Source organism: Sebastes fasciatus, chromosome 8 (assembly GCF_043250625.1).
Source record: "Sebastes fasciatus isolate fSebFas1 chromosome 8, fSebFas1.pri, whole genome shotgun sequence".
Taxonomy (NCBI): domain Eukaryota; kingdom Metazoa; phylum Chordata; class Actinopteri; order Perciformes; family Sebastidae; genus Sebastes; species Sebastes fasciatus.
Window position 1 is genome coordinate 4,641,133 of NC_133802.1, and position 18,966 is coordinate 4,660,098.

Genomic DNA, 18,966 nt, shown 5'->3' on the forward strand with positions numbered 1-18,966 from the left:
TAATTTGCAATTACTGGCTACCACAAATTCATATTACTTTATTTCATATTTATTAATGATATATTTTATCCAAATTCTAACTTGACTACTTCATGTCTTATATTCTCATTTTATTTTTCACTTGTGTGATTTTCTTTTTTGAGATTATGTACTGAGGTGGGTCACACAGATACTGATATTGAAAAGATGCAGCTTTTTTATATTGTAGACTGTTGTAGTCTAATTTTTTAAAACACTTTCGAAATAAAAAGAGAGTTTGGTTCTCTTTTTAAAGAAGAATTTGAAAGTGTAAATGACAGTTGTCAGGGCATAAAACTGATCTCTCGATCTTTACGAATCAAGACTCCATCGTCTAACGCTGCATGTTTAAATCGGAAATCGAATCGTGACCTCAAAACCGAAAAAATCGTGGATTGGAGAATCGCGACGCCCCTCTTCAGCACAGCTATTAATTTTGTTAACACAAACAACTTGTTTGTTGTAAACAGAAAAGAAAATTAACGAATGATAAAATCCTTCATTGGTACGCATCAACTTCAGGTATCCAAAACACACGGGAAATACAACTTTTGGTCAATAGACCTTCATAACTGCTCTACGCATTATCCCGCTGTGTTCTGGCAAGTCAACTTTTGTTCAACACTGTGAGCTGCGGTTGGAAAAAAAAAGTAAAAAGTTATTCCTTGGAGTTTTTTCCGTTTCTTGTCTGTAGGCAGTCACAGCTAATGAGGCACAAACAGACCTTCAACTGAGAGCACAAGAGAAACAAGAATCTGACAAAAATGTGCTCCAAACGAACGCTACCTTTTTTAAATCGATTCAACGCCTTTGCAAAGAAAGGTGCAAAACTACTACTGAACAATTTGTTAAGATTCAAGATTTTTGCAATTGTGAGTTTTCATTCCTGTTTTCTCCAGTGGGCAGGGGGGAGTCGTGGTAGTTGAAGCTCAGAGTCACAAATACAATGTCAAAGGATAAAAAAAAGTGCTATCTGCTCCGTGGTGCATCAACTTTGTAGAAAAGTTCTGCACTTTGAAAGAAGATTTTTAAAAACGCAGCAAGGCTTTAGCCCCAATTAAGGCAACCCCTACACTAATTTAGAAGTGCGGTGTGAAACCCCCAACGCCTGGGTTTTTAAATCTTTTTTTTTCTCTCCCAACAAATATACAAATTGAGAGAGACTGTTCCTTAATTAGGCCTAGTTTAAAGAAAGCTACAAGACACTTTATAATATTTATTCACGCATAGCAATGAGGCGAATATGGAGTTTGACTACTTGTTCGCTTCATAAATTTTGTGTCAGTACATAAGTGAGAGTGTGTGTGAAACTTTCTGTGTGTGTGTGTGTGGTCAGTAGCAGGTCCAGCAAGCAGCTGAATCTCCTCATTCTTCTTCATTAGTGTTGACTGCAGAGGGGCCTGCCATCTCTCCCTCTCTCTCTGCATCTTTTCATCCTCTGTCCATCTCTAACTCTTCCTCCATACTTACCATCTCCTCACGGTATCCACCCATCTTTCCTTTCTCGCCTTTTACCTCCCGATCCTCGTGCCTCCTCCACCCTTCCCTCGTTTTCTCCCATCTGAGCGCTTCTGTCCGAGTCTTTCTCCTCCATTTCTCTCTCTCTCAACGGCGCTCCCATCATCCCTCGTCTGCCTCCACCTCTGTTCTTCAACTGTCCACCCTCCTTTTCTTCATCATTTTCTCCTCACATCTCCCCATTTTGTCCTCTTCGCTTCTAAAATTGCTCATCATGTTTACAAAGCGCAACTCTTTTTTTCTTCCCGTCATATTTTCTCTGTATTTTTCTCCTCTTTTCTTCCTCACATTCATTTCTCTGCTTTATTTTCTTTGTAACGTCTCTTCAGCTTCGCCCTATCAGTGCTCATCACGAGCTCCATCCCCCCTTTTTTCTTAACTTGCTTGCTTTTTCTCTTTCATACTACCTATAGAGGAAGTCTGCTCCATTATTTGTCTCACTTAAACTGATCTCCAGCTTCTTCCTGTAAACATTTAATCTGCAGCTTAATCGTTTCTTCTTTCGCTGGGCTCCATTGTCATGCTTTAGCGCTCCCCTCTTCTTCTTCCTTTCTATTTATCTCTCTCTATGCCCAGTGTTTCTCAAGGCCTCTCCGATTATTCCTCATTGGCCTTTCACATGTACCACCCCAACCTAAGAGTTTCTAGATCTCTCTACGTCTACACAGCATGTGCTTTTTGTTCTTCAAAGCCTTCTCTTTGTATTTTCTTGGTAGTTTGTTTGTCTACATTGTTATCTGCCGGCAGAGTCGCTGAGCTGCTGTGATCTTTGTACTGACTGGCATGACTCCCGTTCAATCAACAATAAAACTAAAGGTAAAAGAAAAAAAAGAAATCAATACTAGGTTTTACACCGCTGTGATTCACCGGCTTTGCGAAAGTCAGTTTGCATACAGATCGGCAACAGATACAGATTTCTTTTTTATCAGTATTGTCAATAGAGCTTTCCTCTGAGAATGGACTTATCAAAACCTGATGAAACTATTTTCTCTATCCCCTTATCTTCTGCTGTGCTGTCCACAGGGAATCATACTTGCATGCCTCAGAAATAGCACACAGGCTCCTGCACAAAAGGTTGGCCATTTCGAATCACAACAAGTGTTCCAAAATATTCTACAGCGTCCCTCTCTGTGGGTCTGTGGAAAGCTCCCCTGCAATAACTACAAAACTGCCCCGCTCAAATGCTCTGCCCACCCCCATTTACATAAATGATGGAATATTACAAACACTTCTCAGTATATTGCAATGCAGCACGTCAATACCACCAACCCCCCAAAAAATCACAAATCAACACTTCTCTGAGACAGATAATGTCTCAGAGAAGTGTCAAAGATAATCAATATTAGCGCTATTTTTCATCATTGTCTGTCCCAAAACTAAACTACAGTTGCCTACCTAACGGCACATAGAAATGACGACATTTGTCCCAGTGTCGCCTTTACAATGACGTATACATTTTGGTTTATAATATATATATAATATAATATATAAAATGATGGTGATAAAGCTGAACCTAGACCAGGGGTCAGCAACCTTTACTATCAAAAGAGTATTAGGGCCACATAGAGGGAAAAAAAATCTGAGATATCCAGAATAAAGCCATTATATTACGAGAAAAAAAGAAAATAACACGTAAAATTACTACTTTATAGTATTATGACTTTATTCTCATAATATTAGGACTTTATTCTCGAAATCTCAGATTTCCTTTTTTTCCTCAATGTGGCCCTAATTCTCCTTCGTACCGTCGTACCATAGACCTACAACAATGATAAATAAAAATGAAAATGTAAACAAAAAACAGTTATTAATTTCCATTTTTTTTAAATCCACAGGGAGCTACTGGAGAGGAGCTGAAGAGCTCCAAAAGAGATATTTTTTTAGATATATAAAAGCCCATTACTGCTCTAAAAAATAAAGTTTCGCAAGATTTGAAATGATTTATGTGCAAATGATACCACTCTGAGAAAAAGCTCCATCTTAACAAAGCACTTAATAAATGGTTAAAGTGGCTGATGGACAGCAGACATGACATGTCATCAGTCAAACCTCCTCTGTTATTTCAATTAGCCCTGATGGCACGACTGTCAACGACCGAACAGTCCAACAACCGTAAATCATTAGCTAAGCAGGAGAAAGGGGAATTAAAGGTGTAAATGAATGCCTCTCGCGCAGGAGAAGGACAGTCAGTCTTAATGCACCGGGTTGTTTTGGAGAATGTCTCACAGTATGAGAGCTGACAAATGTGACACCTCATCAGCAAGTCGTCCTACTCCCTACTCTACCTCGCCATGGCTGTCAGGGACCGGGGAGTTCAACAGCTTAGACAGTCAACAGAGCACACAAACACAAGTCTAGTTTAGTCATAATCCATAAAGCAGAAAACACACGTGGGCTGTGCATGTCTATGTCATTTATCGTTGGCATAGCTTGTTCATGAAAAGTAATATTCAGCCTCATTTTCTCTTGATATTAATTTATTTCTACGTCTCCTAACCAACTGTTACAGCCCTGTCTCCTAAAAATTATGTTTCCATACAACGGAACTGCTATGTGAATTACATTACGAGGGAAATGGAATAAAGTAATATACATTTGGTAGACAATAATTGCAAATGAAACAAATGTATATGCATAAGGAGGAGCATACTGTATATATTAACGCATTAACGTGATCTTTCGGTGGTTGTAGTGGGCTCAGTTCTAAAGCTAGAGTGAAGCTACTGGCATCATATAAAACTACAAAACCTAAAGAATCCATTGGTACCAACCATGTCATACTAGCTTGTCGTGAAGGAGGCTAAATATTGCTCCAAACCTACGGTAAATTTTGGCGAGGAAAAACTGCCATGGCCATTTTTCAAAGGGGTCCTTTAAAAAATAAAAAAATGTGCGATTAATTTCCCATTAAGCGTGATTAACTATGGACAATCCTGCAATCAATCGACAGCCCTACATTATAGACATAACCTTAAAATAAACTGTTGCATTCTAGTTTCAGCTTTGAACTTATTCTGTATTATATGAAATGTGAGCGTGAATGGTTGTCTGTCTCTTTGTGTCAGTCCTGTGATAGCCTGGCAACCTGTCCAGGGTGTTCCCCGCCTTTGTCACCTGGGATCAGCTCCAGCCCCCCCACGACCCTGAATAGGATAAGCAGTTACAGATAATGGATGGATGGATGGATGGATGTATTATATGAAATATGCCAAAAACTGAAGTAGACATACTGCACTAAAGCATATATCTCAATCCAAACAATTTTGGGTGGCATGTAAAAAAAACAATACATGAGTTAAGTACTAAAATAATTAAATAAGCAATTAAATTATCATATAACTTATACACAAATGTATTTCCCTCACTTTACAGCAATAGCTTGGCTTTGCACAAATTGAATAAGGTATTGGGGGAAAAAATTCTAATTTGTGAAAAAGTATCCGTAATTAGAAAATATATCGCAATGAATTCGACCAGAAAATCTGCCAAAGGTTGCTTAAATATCCCCGTGTATTAGATAATAGTGACTTCAAACACTACTTGGGATCTTATTACAGATATCCATGGGGGGCCAGTAGTCCAGACACACCCCAGGGAGAAGAGATAATGAAGATAGATCATTTCTAGGGGAGGCACTTTCCCGGATTTGAATAAAAAGCAGTCCATTACTTTAAGAGGTTATATCTACTAATCACCTGCCGGTCTGCAAGGTCTATCATATTAAAACATATTCTAGGGATGTATAGGAATGAAAAAAAATCACAACTAGAATTTACCCACCCAGATTGTACCGTTAAATTTTGTGTCTGACTACTACACTAAACTCCTACGACAGGCCACATGCATAATCTCACGTTTTAGTGTCTTTGATTACATCTGTGATTTGAAAACATCAGATTTCCACACATTCAGAAAAATAAAAGTGTACGTCCTCGTCATTCTCAAGTAATAGAATCCTTAATAAAAACTCTCCTGCCTGGCTGCTGAAAGCTGTCAGCCGAAGTGTTGATCACACTCAGTAGACGAACATCTGGTTCAAAAGTACTTTAGCCGACTTTGCGAGCATTCAGCAGTGAAGCGGCTAACAGAAACAAGTCACTCTGCCCTCCGTTTCCATCACACTTCTCTACTTCCATAACGGTTACTTTTGTAGTTCCAACACTCAAGTTTGCAAGCGTAAATAGTCGCAAAAAAAAAAAAATATTGCAATGATTTGACTGACAGAAGGAGATTTGACCCATGGGTTTCTCAAGTGATGATTTGGGGCAACAAACCTACATGTGACAGCGAGAAGGAATTCCTCTGCCGCAAAAGCAGCAGCAGCAGCAGCAACAAGGAATCACAGTCCACAGAACAAAGACTCATTTCTTACAGTGTGGCTGCTTCATTCCCAGTGCGGACAAGATCAATACGGCGACCAAATAACTCTTTAAACACACATTCCCAAATCTCCTTTTCAATCACTCTGCTGCTCCTCTTGCCTGATATCAGACAGAATTGTCAACTCAGTTTCCATCTTCAGTCTGATGTTCCCTCCAATCTAACCGATTTCCGTGGGGGGTGGGGGGGTTCTCCTAACTAGTGGGCAACCGCCGGGTCTGAAAAGTGAAGCCAATGCGGAAGTGCCTTAAACTTGCATTCTGTCTAACAGCCAGCAGGGGGCGACTCCTCTGGTTGCAAAAATAAGTCTGATTGTATAGAAGTCTATGAGAAAATGAGCCTACTTCTCACTTGATTTATTACCTCAGTAAACATTGTAAACATGAGTTCAATCGCTAGTTTCAAGTCTTCTTCAATACAGCATGATGTTCATTTAAAAATTATGTAAATTATGGCCCCATTTAGAGTCAAATAGATCATAAAGCAGGGGATGTTTAAAGGCATGGCTACCTTGTGATTGACAGGTCGCTACCACTGAGGTGTCCGTGTTTTCGTCTTAGAAATTTAACCTTTTCACAGTGGGGTTTTCAGTTTATGAAACATTTTGGTCGCCTAAAAACATATTATTCAGCGTTCGGTTGTACGTCCATTAGCTCCACCCTCTTCTGGTTGCAAAAACATGGCGACAGCCAAAAATCAAAATGCCAAACTTAAGGCTTCAAACCAAACCAATAGGTGACGTCACGGTGACTACATCTTATAGTCTATGCTCCTAACCAATCACAAGAGACCAACGTATATGCCTGAATGATACGACAGTTCAAGTCAACACTGACCTGACGCCACTGGTTTTGCCGGGGTTTTAAGAGTGGAGCGGAGCAAAGTAAAAACAAACTACCATGTCGGGCGATATTGAGAAGACATTCCGTCTCAGGCGTGCAGCTCGACAACGCTTCCCAACAGATTGACAACGGCATTGGTCCCACCCTTGGCACTGATCGGCTAATCGTCGGTCCACCGTGGCGCTCATTGGCTCAATTGCTTTTTAACGGAGAAACCGCTGTTTGGTGTCACGATGCCAGACGAATCAGTCAACTTGATGGAGTGGGTGGATTGAAAGGTCTGGACCCAGGCAACTGCTCCTCAACACTCTATAAAGTTTCTTGCTCTCCGATTCTACCTTTCTTTTCTCTCTGTTAGGTTCAGTTTCACTCTCTCTCCAGTCTGACAGGCAGCTTTTAACTTTAGGAGTAACTCCCTGGGTATTAGACCCAAAGCCTGGTATGTCTGTGCTCCACAGCAGGGCTCCGGATATATACGTGAGTGTGTGTGTGCCTCAGTAGTTGGCCTTGCTGAAGGGGAAAATAACAACGTTTAAAGTTTCTGAGGTCTTAACTTGCAGCCGGCCAGATCGTGACCTCGCTGTAGCTCCACATACATCTGTGATCGCACATGCTGATGTAACACCCATCTCTCTATGTTTTTCCAAATCTCTTTTATGGTTTTTACTCTCTGTATATCTGCTCTTTTTTACCTCTCCGTTCAGGTATTTTCTCCATTTTTCCGAATCTCTTTTGTACCTTTCTGTCACTGTCTCTCATTTTTCCAGTTTCCACTCTCTCCATTGTGAGGCAAGCCTCTGACATTGATCAGCATCAGAGCCGGGCTCTCTCTGAGATTGCCGCTAAATGAATTCACAATCCCACCAGGCCTTTAGACAGTGCGTGCGTGTGTGTGCTGTGTATGTATTCGCATCTGAGAGCGCAGATAAAAGACTAGAGAATCCCACCGAGTGTCTGGACAGTGTGTATGTGTTACATGTGGCAGTGCCCACGTCAGGCCCAGCCTCCCAGAGGATAATGACTAGAGGTCGTCTGCTCGGTCTCTGCGGGCTCTGTGGGAATCTCCCCTCATTTGCCATCAAACACACACACATGTACACAAGCGCACATAAAGATGGTAGTGTAACCCAGCAGGAAAACGTCTGTGATATGCAGGCCTGTCCACTGACCCGCTGTGACACTGATCAAAACACATCACAGTTGCTTCTGTGAGTCTGGAAAGACAAAACAAAAAAACTGGACCACATTCAGTCCCAATGAAGTCATCTTCAACTCATTTAAAAGCAAAGGAATGAAAAGACATCATCTGTTTGCTTTCTCCTATCAGAGGCTTTCTGATATTATTTAATTCGTAATTTTGATTAGTTAAATAAGCAGTAGTTTCTCTTGTTTAGTTAAGGCCACACAATTTTTGAAAGGATTAAAACTTATATTGGCAATACAGAAGAAAACACTCATCAACTACGCTTATAAACAGGATGAAAACAGAAATGAAAACAAATTTTCCCCAGGCTCACAGCGAACCGACTTTCCTTAAGATACTCTCATTTAATATGCATTATAAAGAAGAGAAGTGAAATCATTTCCCCACAGTTTGTAGGACTCAAACATTTATGGTTTAAATGATTAAAATTAATCAAAAATATTTTGCTGCATTTCTGTTATAACACGGACAGGAAACGCAAATGGTGTGATGCTTTAAAAAGTCCAACCCGCTCTCACAGGAAGGCGTATAAATACATTACACGGACATTCCGCGTGTCATGAGTACGCATTTTAGCATTTTCACGTGTCATTTGTACTTTTCACTGAACACCCTAAAATTTTTTCAACCTAAACATATTTTAGAGCTGAAATTAGCAACTTTCGGCCTGTTCACACTACAGCTGACGAAGCATGATGTGACGTTTTTTAAGACTATTTTTCAAAAGTCTACGTAACAAACTTCTAAGGCTGGGAGCAACTACTGACTTGTTAATGATTAGTGATAATTAAAGTTGGGATCGGCAACATTGGAGAAACCAGCAAGAGTAAGCTGGAGTTTGAACATATCCTACCGAAATAAATCCAGCCCAGTGTTGCCAACTTTTTTCTAATGAAAGTAGCCAGCAGCACTAGCTCCAATAGTCGCTAAATCTAGCAAGAAAGTCGCCAAGTCGGCAACACTGACAGTCCGTCCCTTCTGGCCTCACTCAAAAACAACAACCCCAATTAACAACACAAAACAATTAATAATATTGTCCAGAAACCCTCACAGGTACTGCATTTAGCATAAAAAATATGCTCAAATCATAACATGGCAAACTGCAGCCCAACAGGCAACAACAGCTGTCAGTGTGTCAGTGTGCTGACTTGACTATGACTTTGCCCCAAACTAAATGTGATTATCATAAAGTGGGCATGTCTGTAAAGGGGAGACTCGTGGATACCCATAGAACCCATTTACATTCACATATCTTGAGGTCAGAGGTCAAGGGACCCCTTTGAAAATGGCCATGGCAGTTTTTCCTCAACAAAATTAAGCTAGTCCTAGTCATTATACTATACACATTTTTTCGTGTTAAAGTTTATCAAAGTTGATTTTGAGGCCAAAATCCTCCGATTGTATGGAGGACCACAAGAGTCACGTTAATAGTAGTAGAGCATTTAATTGATTAATAACTAATGGTATAAAATAATTGAATTGCATTGCACTAATTGTACCGAGAGGGAAACGTTAAAGCTAAATGCAGAGGCTAAACGGAGAAGCTAAATGACTCAGCAAATAGCTAACACGTTTAGTAAAAGCAGCAGTGAAATGCTAATGCAAATGGGAAAAGAAGTTGCCCTTTTAAATGCCTGATTAAAACATGTATTCCTAATTCAATTTGTGAATCCAGTTATTTATTTCTCTTTTAAAACAGCATTTTCAAATAGAATTTTAACTTCCATTATTTATTTATGAATTAATTAATGTATCATTAAAATATGTACTTATTGACTGTTTTATGGTGTTTTTGTAAATCCTATTTTAATTTGAACTACTTATTGATGGATTAATTATATCATATAATAATACAACAATAATATAAATAATTAATATTTCATTTGTAAATTCTTTTCATATTCTTCTTTTTATTGCCCAATAAAATGTAAAATAATGACATACTTTGTAATTTCCATTTATTCATAGATTAATAAATTAATTTGTAAACACGTATTAATGCCTATTTTTATTGTACAATTAGTTATTAATCAATTAAATGCTCTATTACTATTTACCTGACTATTGTGATCCTCCATACCTTTGTGGCAATTCCACTGATGTCAAATTAAGTATGGGGTGATTGGCCCAGAGAACATAGACATAGTACTATAGTATCAATTAGCATTAATCACTAAATACTAGCTCTGTGTAAAAAGGTTATTTTGTCTTTAAACTTGATAGGTTCAACAACGCAACGTTTTGTTTTTTTCCCCCACAATGTGTCAGGCTACAGTACATTTATTAAGTCCACAGTCTACTCCACAAGAAAAAACAAGTCATCAGTGATAACCAAAATGTGACAGCTTCTAAAGACATAATGGAGGAAGAACTTTATAAACTTTCAAATTGGGTGAAAGTCAGGGAGATGCCTCAGGGGCTAATCAGGAGGAAAGACCTTGATGTGTAGGTTAAAACAGACTGCGATGTAGCAAGCTATTCACGCACCCCACACACACACAGACACACACACACAGACACACGCACACATATATTGTGCATGATCCGCCATGCTCTTTTAAAGACAGTCTTCAAAGAGTCTTCACTCCGCTCCTCGTTATCTCACACCAGCTAATATGATGAAGAAACTCGCGCACACGCGCACACACACACACACACACACACACACACACACACACACACACACACACACACACACGCACACACACACACGCACACACACGCACACAACGCCGATCCTTGTAAGGACATTTGACACTCATAAGTGTAGAAATACAAGAACACAAACAGGTTTAGCTATGTGTATAAAAGTCTGCATGGGTTTCATACAAGACAGATGCAAAGCTACGGATGCTATTGAAAGTGCACACACGTACAGGCAGCCACACACACACACGCACACACACACACACACACACTACACCAGCACAAGAGCAGAGGAATCAAGTTTCAGCGAGCTGATTATCACATGCTGTATTACTATATGCCAGGGGAAGCCTCAGTGCCCCTGAGCAACGCAGCTGAGATGTGAGCAGAGAGCACCATGAGGCAGAGCACTACGTTGTCCGGGTGCATGATGAGCAGCTACACCTTCAAATGCCTCTACTGTACAAACTTTGGAAGGGCAAGCTTCCAGTATTCTGTCCTCCAACTTCCCCCTCTTCCTCTTCCATCTCCTCACATTTTTCTCTCTATCTTTCTGTGAATTTGTAACTTAAAACTGCTGCAGCGATGCACATACTTGAGGAGAGAAATCTTGTCTTTGCTTTTGAATAATACAGCAAGTGGATCCAACTGAGGAATGTGAAATGCTGAAAGCGAAAGTACAAAGGCTAGATTTTACTGAGTGCATGCATAAGCAGCGGTTTCTTACTTTCACTGCGGATAAAAAAAACAAAAAGTGACAAAGAGAAAAAAGGCGAGATCTCTTCAAAGACAGCTCTGATGGAAAGACGAAGACATAACTAAATCAACTAAATTAACATTGTGTCAGAAAACGGAATGACACCACAATCAACTTAAAGGGCAACGACTGCCATTTTTAAAGGATTGATATTATTCTGGAGGCTATATAACATGATGGAAAAAATACTGCAACTTGCTCATGTACACGCATATTGCGAGGGCGTGCCAGGGAAACCACAAGGTAGCGGCGTCATCACGGTAAACAGCAACTGCCTGTCATTGACGATTTGAATGGAGTATAGAGTTTCAACAACAATATGAATAAACTTGCTGTCACTTTCTGAATCTATTTTATGTTAACAATAAACACTTATGAGACAGGGAAACTGTGTCATACCTTTCTGACTTCTTTTGAGCTTTTCCAGTAGTTATAGTTTATGTAAGTGCTGTCCCTTGAAATGGAGAAATCCACTGGAACGAAGTAATCCGTCACAGGATTTCACCGCAAGTTGTGACGGTCACTATGAGTCCGGCTAGCGACTCATTGTCGCTAGCCGGACTAGCAGGCTCCATTAAATCACAAAGCTTAATAAACACAGAGTAATTGATAATTAGGTCTGCCGTGAAATGATCCGTTTCACGTCACTGTGTTGTGCTATTTACAGGATGAAACCACAAAACGACACTTCACAGCTAAAACGACACCGGAGATAAAGTAACAAAGAGATATGCATCATATAAAGCATGTCGTCTTTGCTATGATGAGGGACATGGGTTAAAGGTCCCATATCATGCTCATTTTCAGGTTCATACTTGTATTTTGTGTTTCTACTAGAACATGTTTACTTGCTGTAATGTTCAAAAAACATTTTATATTCGTCATACTGTCTGCCTGAATATACCTGTATTTATCCTCTGTCTGAAACGCTCCGTTTTAGTGCATTTCAATGGAATTGCAACGGAATTGCGTTGCTCGGCAAAAGTTTGTGTCCATGTTTACTTCCTGTCAGCTGATGTTATTTACATACATTGCAACAGGAAATAAACTGGCACACATTTAGAATGTTTACGTTTAAAACCCTGCAATGGTCTAAATATTGTATATTTGTGACATCACAAATGGACAGAAATCCTAACGGCTTGTTTCAAATGCACAATTTCTGAATACGGGCTGTGTGTATTTCTAGAGCGTTTTGATGGTTTAACAGTATTTATATAGCACTTAAACCTGCTTTATGATATAAAAGACCTGAAAATCTCACTTTTTAGAATATGTGTCCTTTAAAGGATGAGTTTTCAAACTTAAATAACACAAAAGTCTAATGCAAATAAACAGGAAAAGAAGCCTTGAGATTATATAATCATAAGATTTCTGCTCTTATACTCTCGTAGAATTGTAATGATGAGACTGCAGACATTATCGTCTGACTGGATGACCCTGTCTGGTTTAGTTGAAGTCAAGTCAACTCCCTTTCAAAAGAAAATTCTTATTTTTCTTCAATTCTGGCAATGTTAATGTGCTTCAGACAGTGCACTGTCATATTCAGATAAATATCTAAAATGTAATTAATGTTGACTGGGAAAATGTCTAGTTTCACGGCTTGTTATCAGATAACAACCTGCTTTTCTGTCTTTCTCACTCACTTTAAATGATCACGTGTCTGTAAACTACCTAAAATTAGAACCAAAAGAGTGAAGGCTGCGGTGACAAGCTGAACTGCGACTGAGGACTTATGTCATAGCAACCCAAACTGTGTTTGCCTTTGAAAAGATGTCATTTTCAGCATTGGTAGGAAAACAAGTTTGGTAGCACTGGAGAACTTGGATTTCATACTTTTACATCACACATTCACTCTAAAAGCTGTTTCTAATGACAAGATTTTACTCTGTGTAAAAACTTAAAGTGACAGCACTCGAAATTGTATCAATCAGATTTTTTGGGGTCCTTAACTCCCCCCAGAATAATCGTGAGAACATGAGAAAAAATGAATTTCTTTCTTTTACATCAGACAGAGTGCTGCTCTGAAAATAACATCATCTTTATCCATGGAAAACTTCAAAAGCCACCACGAAGACAGGATTGTTATGTCTCAAACTTCCCCAAATCCCTGCTTGTTTGAGGGGCAATGCAAAGTACAATACGATATTAACATTGTTATTATTATTATAATATACATATTATTTTTGTTAGAGACTTGCTATTAATATTGCTTTAGAAAGTGATATTCATAATTAAAGTATGACCTGGGATTTTGTTTTTCAACTTCATGGGAGCGCTGACACAATAAAATACGATTTGTGATAATACTTTTGTTGTATTAACTTTTGGGATCTTCCCTAATATTCCAAATCCTATCCACTTGGAAAAAGCTCTCACCTTCTTTGCAGCATTGATACACCGCTGGTATTCTTTGGCCAGGTCTGAACACCTCAGGGTCTGGTCTCTGTTCTCCCTGTAGCAAGATAAAATCTGAGCCTGCAGGCCAGAACACACCGGGTCTGTATTGCGAGACCTGAAAAAGACAAAAACACAGAGATACAGTAAGAATAAAATAAAGAATTAAAAAAATAAATAAATATATGAATAAACAGTAATGTTTGGTCCCCTTTTTATCACTGACAGTGTAAATATGGGCCTGCAGAAAAATAATGCAGACCGAAAATCACGTTAAAACATCAATGAAATTGAAGAACTGATGAGCATCAACATCTTGAAAAACTGTAAATAGATAAGTAAAACCCCCCAAAAACTAAAAACAAACAACGGCAACAATTAGTGCATCTTGAAGTCAACACATATATCAGCTCCTCAGAGAAAGAGGAAAAATGTGAATGTGAAAAAAGGATCTATTTAAAGCAGCTATAATCTAAGTTTTTATAAGGAACAATGGATCACATACGTTTTCAGCTGAAGCAGGCAGCTGCTTTCAGCAAAAAAGTTCTAAGAACCACGACTAACTGGTGGACATATTGTTGCTTTTAGCAGCTGAAGAGCCAGACATTTCCCTCAGGAGTTGGTGGAGACCAAAACAGAGTTAAAAGGAGAGTTAATATTAGACATATAGTATATTCATCAAATGGCCACAGACACAACTCCAAATGAACGATAATGTTGCACTATAACTGTTGGATGTGTAAATAATAGGGCTGTCAATCGATTCAAATATTCATCGTGATTAATTGTATGATTGTCGTATGATTAATCACACTTTTTTTTTATCCGTTCAAAATGTACCTTAAAAGGAGATTTGTCAAGTACTCTCATCAACATGGGAGTGCTTGCTGAGATTTGCACTCACCTTTACTTTAATCATAAGTAGGGATGTCGATCGATTAAAATATTGAATCACAATTAATCCCCATTGTCCATAGTTAATCGTGATTAATCAAAAATGTATTCGCACAGTTTTTATCTGTTCAAAATGTACCTTAAAGGGAGATTTGTCAAGTATTTAATACTCTTATCAACAACGGATTGGGCAAACATGCTTGCTTTATAAAAATGTATGTATATATTTATTATTGGAAATCAATCAACTCGGAGGCCTCTGGTAGAGGTAGAGGACCCGAGCTTAAGGAAGACACCACGATACCACCCCACGAGGGTGAGAGGGAGATATATATATATATATATTTATATTTATTATTGGAAATCAATTAGCAACACAAAACAATGACAAATATTGTCCAGAATCCCTCACAGGTACTGCATTTAGCATAAAAAATATATGCTCAGATCATAACATGGCAAACTGCAGCCCAACAGGCAACAACAGCTGTCAGTGTGTCAGTGTGCTGACTTGACTATGACTTGCCCCACACTGCATGTGATTATCATAAAGTGGGCATGTCTGTAAAGGGGAGACCCGTGGATACCCATAGAACCCATTTTCATTCACATATCTTGAGGTCAGAGGTCAAGGGACCCCTTTTGAAAATGGCCATGACAGTTTTTCCTCACCAAAATTTAGCAAGTTTAGAGCGTTATTTAACCTCCTTCATGAGAAGCTAGTATGACATTGTTGGTACCAATGGATTCCTTAGGTTTTTCTAGTTTCATATGATACCAGTATCTCCATTCTAGCTTTAAAACTGAGTCCACTACAACCTAAAAATTAAGTAGTACTTAAAAGTAAGTTGCGTTAATATATTGAAGAAATTAGTGGCGTTAAAACGCATTTGCGTTAACGCGTTATCGTGTTAACTTTGACAGCCCTAACAAAAACAAGAATCTTATATCGTAACTAATTCATAAAGCCACTCATAAAGAACTGAAGTATGTTTGATTGTTTATTGACTGTTGTGAATTTACACTGTCAAGAAATGAAATCAGATTATAATGAAGTTTCGGAACACTTTCTAAATTCCATAAGTATGCTTTACTTCCAACAGAACATTAAATAATATTTGAGAAATAGAAGTGTTTTTTTCCTCTCGTCTACATGCTTCTCAACTTCATGTGTCTTAGCCACAACAGATGAAAAGAAAAACTATTTTTTTTTTTTTAAAAGAAAAAACATGGGAAAAAAAAGAAGTCTGTTCAAATGAGGCAAGACAAAGATGAAAAACAATTAACAACCTCACCCACTGCGACCTGTTTAACAACCTCTGGTGTGTATAGTACTGTACGTGCTTCATTGCAAATCATGCAATTAGAGCTAAATCACATTTAATTGAGTGAGTAGGATCATTCTGATCAAATACAGCAGAAAAGTGTGCTTCGAGAGACTGAATCAGCCGTGCTTAATTTGATATGTGGGCTGTATTATAATTGGTCTTTGCCTGTCTATCTGTGTGATTGTTAACTATGACAGGCTTGCTGCCTGGGCGCCTCGCTGTAATGGATTCTGACTGATTGAAGCAGAGACAAGCGAGTTATGTACGCCCACACAGGTATAGAAAGGCACATGCACAAATGTACACACCCACACGCACTTTGTAGTACGCCGTAAACGAGAAAGCACCGCAAACTTGCGCACACACACACCTCCCTACATGCCGGCACATCGATCTCCTCTACGCTGTGGCCCCTGCATACACACTTTCTCTGTGAGGAGCGTTTAACACCACATTTAATTGAAAGCCAAATTAAAGGGTCTTTTTGGCTTTGATTCACAGAGGTGAGCTGACCCCCGCGTTTCAATTACAGCATATCCATATCCACACAGGCACACACACACACTTTATCATCAGCAACAGTATCATGGATGCAATGACTGAGTTTATCTGAGCACGGGTGATAGAGGTTAAAGAGGAAAATGAACAGAGACGGATAGAAAAACATATAAAGGAAAGAAGTAAGATAAAACGATGAAAGGGGAGGAATGAAGCATTCTTTGGTGTTCTCTCATAAGACCCATTTTAAAAAGATGACAGCATACCCCGTTACCCCCCCCCCCCCCCCCCCCCCCCCCCCCTCCCCCCAGCACCACCTCCAATAGTTTATCTTGCCTGTTTAATCAGTCTTTTCCCACTTTTTTGTCTCCGTCTTCTCTCCAACTCGGTCTCCTTTCTTACTTCTCCCTCGCTCACCCCCCCTCCTCTTCTCTCATCACATTAACAACATAGAGAGGACGACACCAAAGCGCGCCATCTTTATCTCTCTCGCCGTTTGAGGCCACCGAAGATAAGGAACTCTCCTTTAATTTGAAATAAATGGCCTTCATCAGGGAAGCCAAAGCCTCCTGATAGCGCTGCGTGGTTTATTAAAAGGCGCTTGAAGCAGAAAATTGGCTCAGCCGCAGCAAAAAGCTAAAGCTCTGTCCACATGCTACACCAAAATTGAAGGTGAGGTCTTAAATCAACAATATTAACTGAGCCGCTTACAAAATAAATAAATAAGAAAAATACAGTAAATATATATATATAGAGAAGGAAGCCTTGGTTTTTTAGTTGGAACAAGGTAAAGCAGCGTCTGTGACAGCCCGTCCAGCCATGTACGGGGATGTTGTTGTTGTTGTTAATGTGCGTATGTACTGCGAAAAAAGCATTTTAATGTGTGTGGGAGCAGTCATTTTTGGGGAGAGTTCTCCACACATCTGTGAGCGGTAAATATGACAAAACATAAACAGTAAGATTAGTTGCTTAATTAATGGTGCTGCCCATTATTTTTAATCTCCGGCAGCGAAGGCGGAGGCGGACGCAACACAGAGGCCTCAGACTTCTGGACCACGCAGACCAGCTTACCGAGACAAAGAGAGGGAGAGACATGAAAGGGGAGAAATTGGAAAATGGAAAAAAGACACAAAACACACCACCAACTACAAAAGCCTCTGGCAAAGCTACGAGACTGATAAGGAAGATGCTTTTATCGCCTCTACATCATGCATCTCTCAGTGTTGAGAGTGATGTTTTTTTGTGTTTTCCTTAATGGCTTTGGCTATACATATGAAGCATTGTTTGTCCTACATGCCATTTTATTTCTACCCTGTCAACTACAAAGTGTTGGTATCTGCACTGTGTTTCAGGCAACTAATTAGAAAATCTTGTTAACATCTCACAGGAATCAGCGCCCGAGGAGGAAAAACGAAGAGAATCCAATATTGTGACTGACTTCAGGGCTACAATACAAGTTCATTGAAAGTCTGCGACATCTTGTTTGTGTGCAGACACACGGGGCATATGTTGTATTATTTTTGACATGTAATGAATATAATGTGTCCTCAACTTTTTTTTTTTATATAATGCTTGGCTCTGACTATGTATTCCAATGTCAACAACTGTCTGTTTAATGTCTATTGTTTTTTTTTCAAAAAATACCGTTGCACCCATCTCCCTAATTGCAATTCAGACGCTTCCTCACTGTCAACCAAATAGCTGACTACCTGCATCATTTGGCAGCCATGCTATACAGTGGTCAAGTCATATTTGTGGGGAGAGAGGGTAATCCAAGCAAAACCCATTCAGAACGGACCGATTTCTCAGTTCCCAGTACTGTTGCTTGCAGCGTTGTCGTTGGGCGTAACTGTTTGGAGCCCGTGGCCGTTCGGAACGCATGGCCATTCGGCGAGGGCTGATTGCTTGGCCCCCAGATGTGCTGGTGGAAGCGTTCTCGAGAAGCGTTCTCGAGAAGCGTTCTCGAGAAGCGTTCATCGCTCGTTGACTCCAGGGAAGTGAAGAAGTTTGGTTGTAACGTTAGCATCGAGCATCCAGAAGCAATGAGCCGCGGCCTGTATAAGCAAAAGCGGACGACATGATCGACTCAGTCCCCAGAGCCCTGAAGAGTTTATTAATATTGGATCTGTCGCATGATCAAATTGCACCAATTTCGACAATGCAATACACCCGCCAAGTGTTAAGTAGATCGGATGAACTTTTTTGAGATATGCAAAGGACATACGCATGCACATTAGACCTGCACGATAATGAAAAAAAATAAATAAATTGACATTGCAATATTTACTTTTTCTGTGACGTATATTGCGATATGAAAAAATACAGGAATATTCACACTCAATTTTGTAGGCTACATTTTAAGGTTAAATACATCAATCTGTTGCACTTTGAGAGCAAAATGAAGAGGCTAGATAAACAATTTTGTGGTGTTGTAAACAACTGTGTGCTCTGGTAAACGATTTATTCATAAACTGTTTTCATTGT

At 39.4% G+C, this 18,966-nt stretch overlaps 1 protein-coding gene across 2 annotated transcripts in view; it reads right to left on the reverse strand.

Moving 5' to 3' along the window:
* Positions 1–18,966, reverse strand: part of LOC141772181 (MICOS complex subunit mic25a-like) — a 108,524-nt gene that overhangs the window by 18,033 nt on the left and 71,525 nt on the right. For both annotated transcript variants that reach the window (XM_074642884.1, XM_074642883.1), the window contains one exon: positions 13,745–13,880. In XM_074642884.1, coding sequence (XP_074498985.1) covers positions 13,745–13,880 — 136 coding nt within the window. The remainder of the gene's footprint in view (positions 1–13,744; positions 13,881–18,966) is intronic.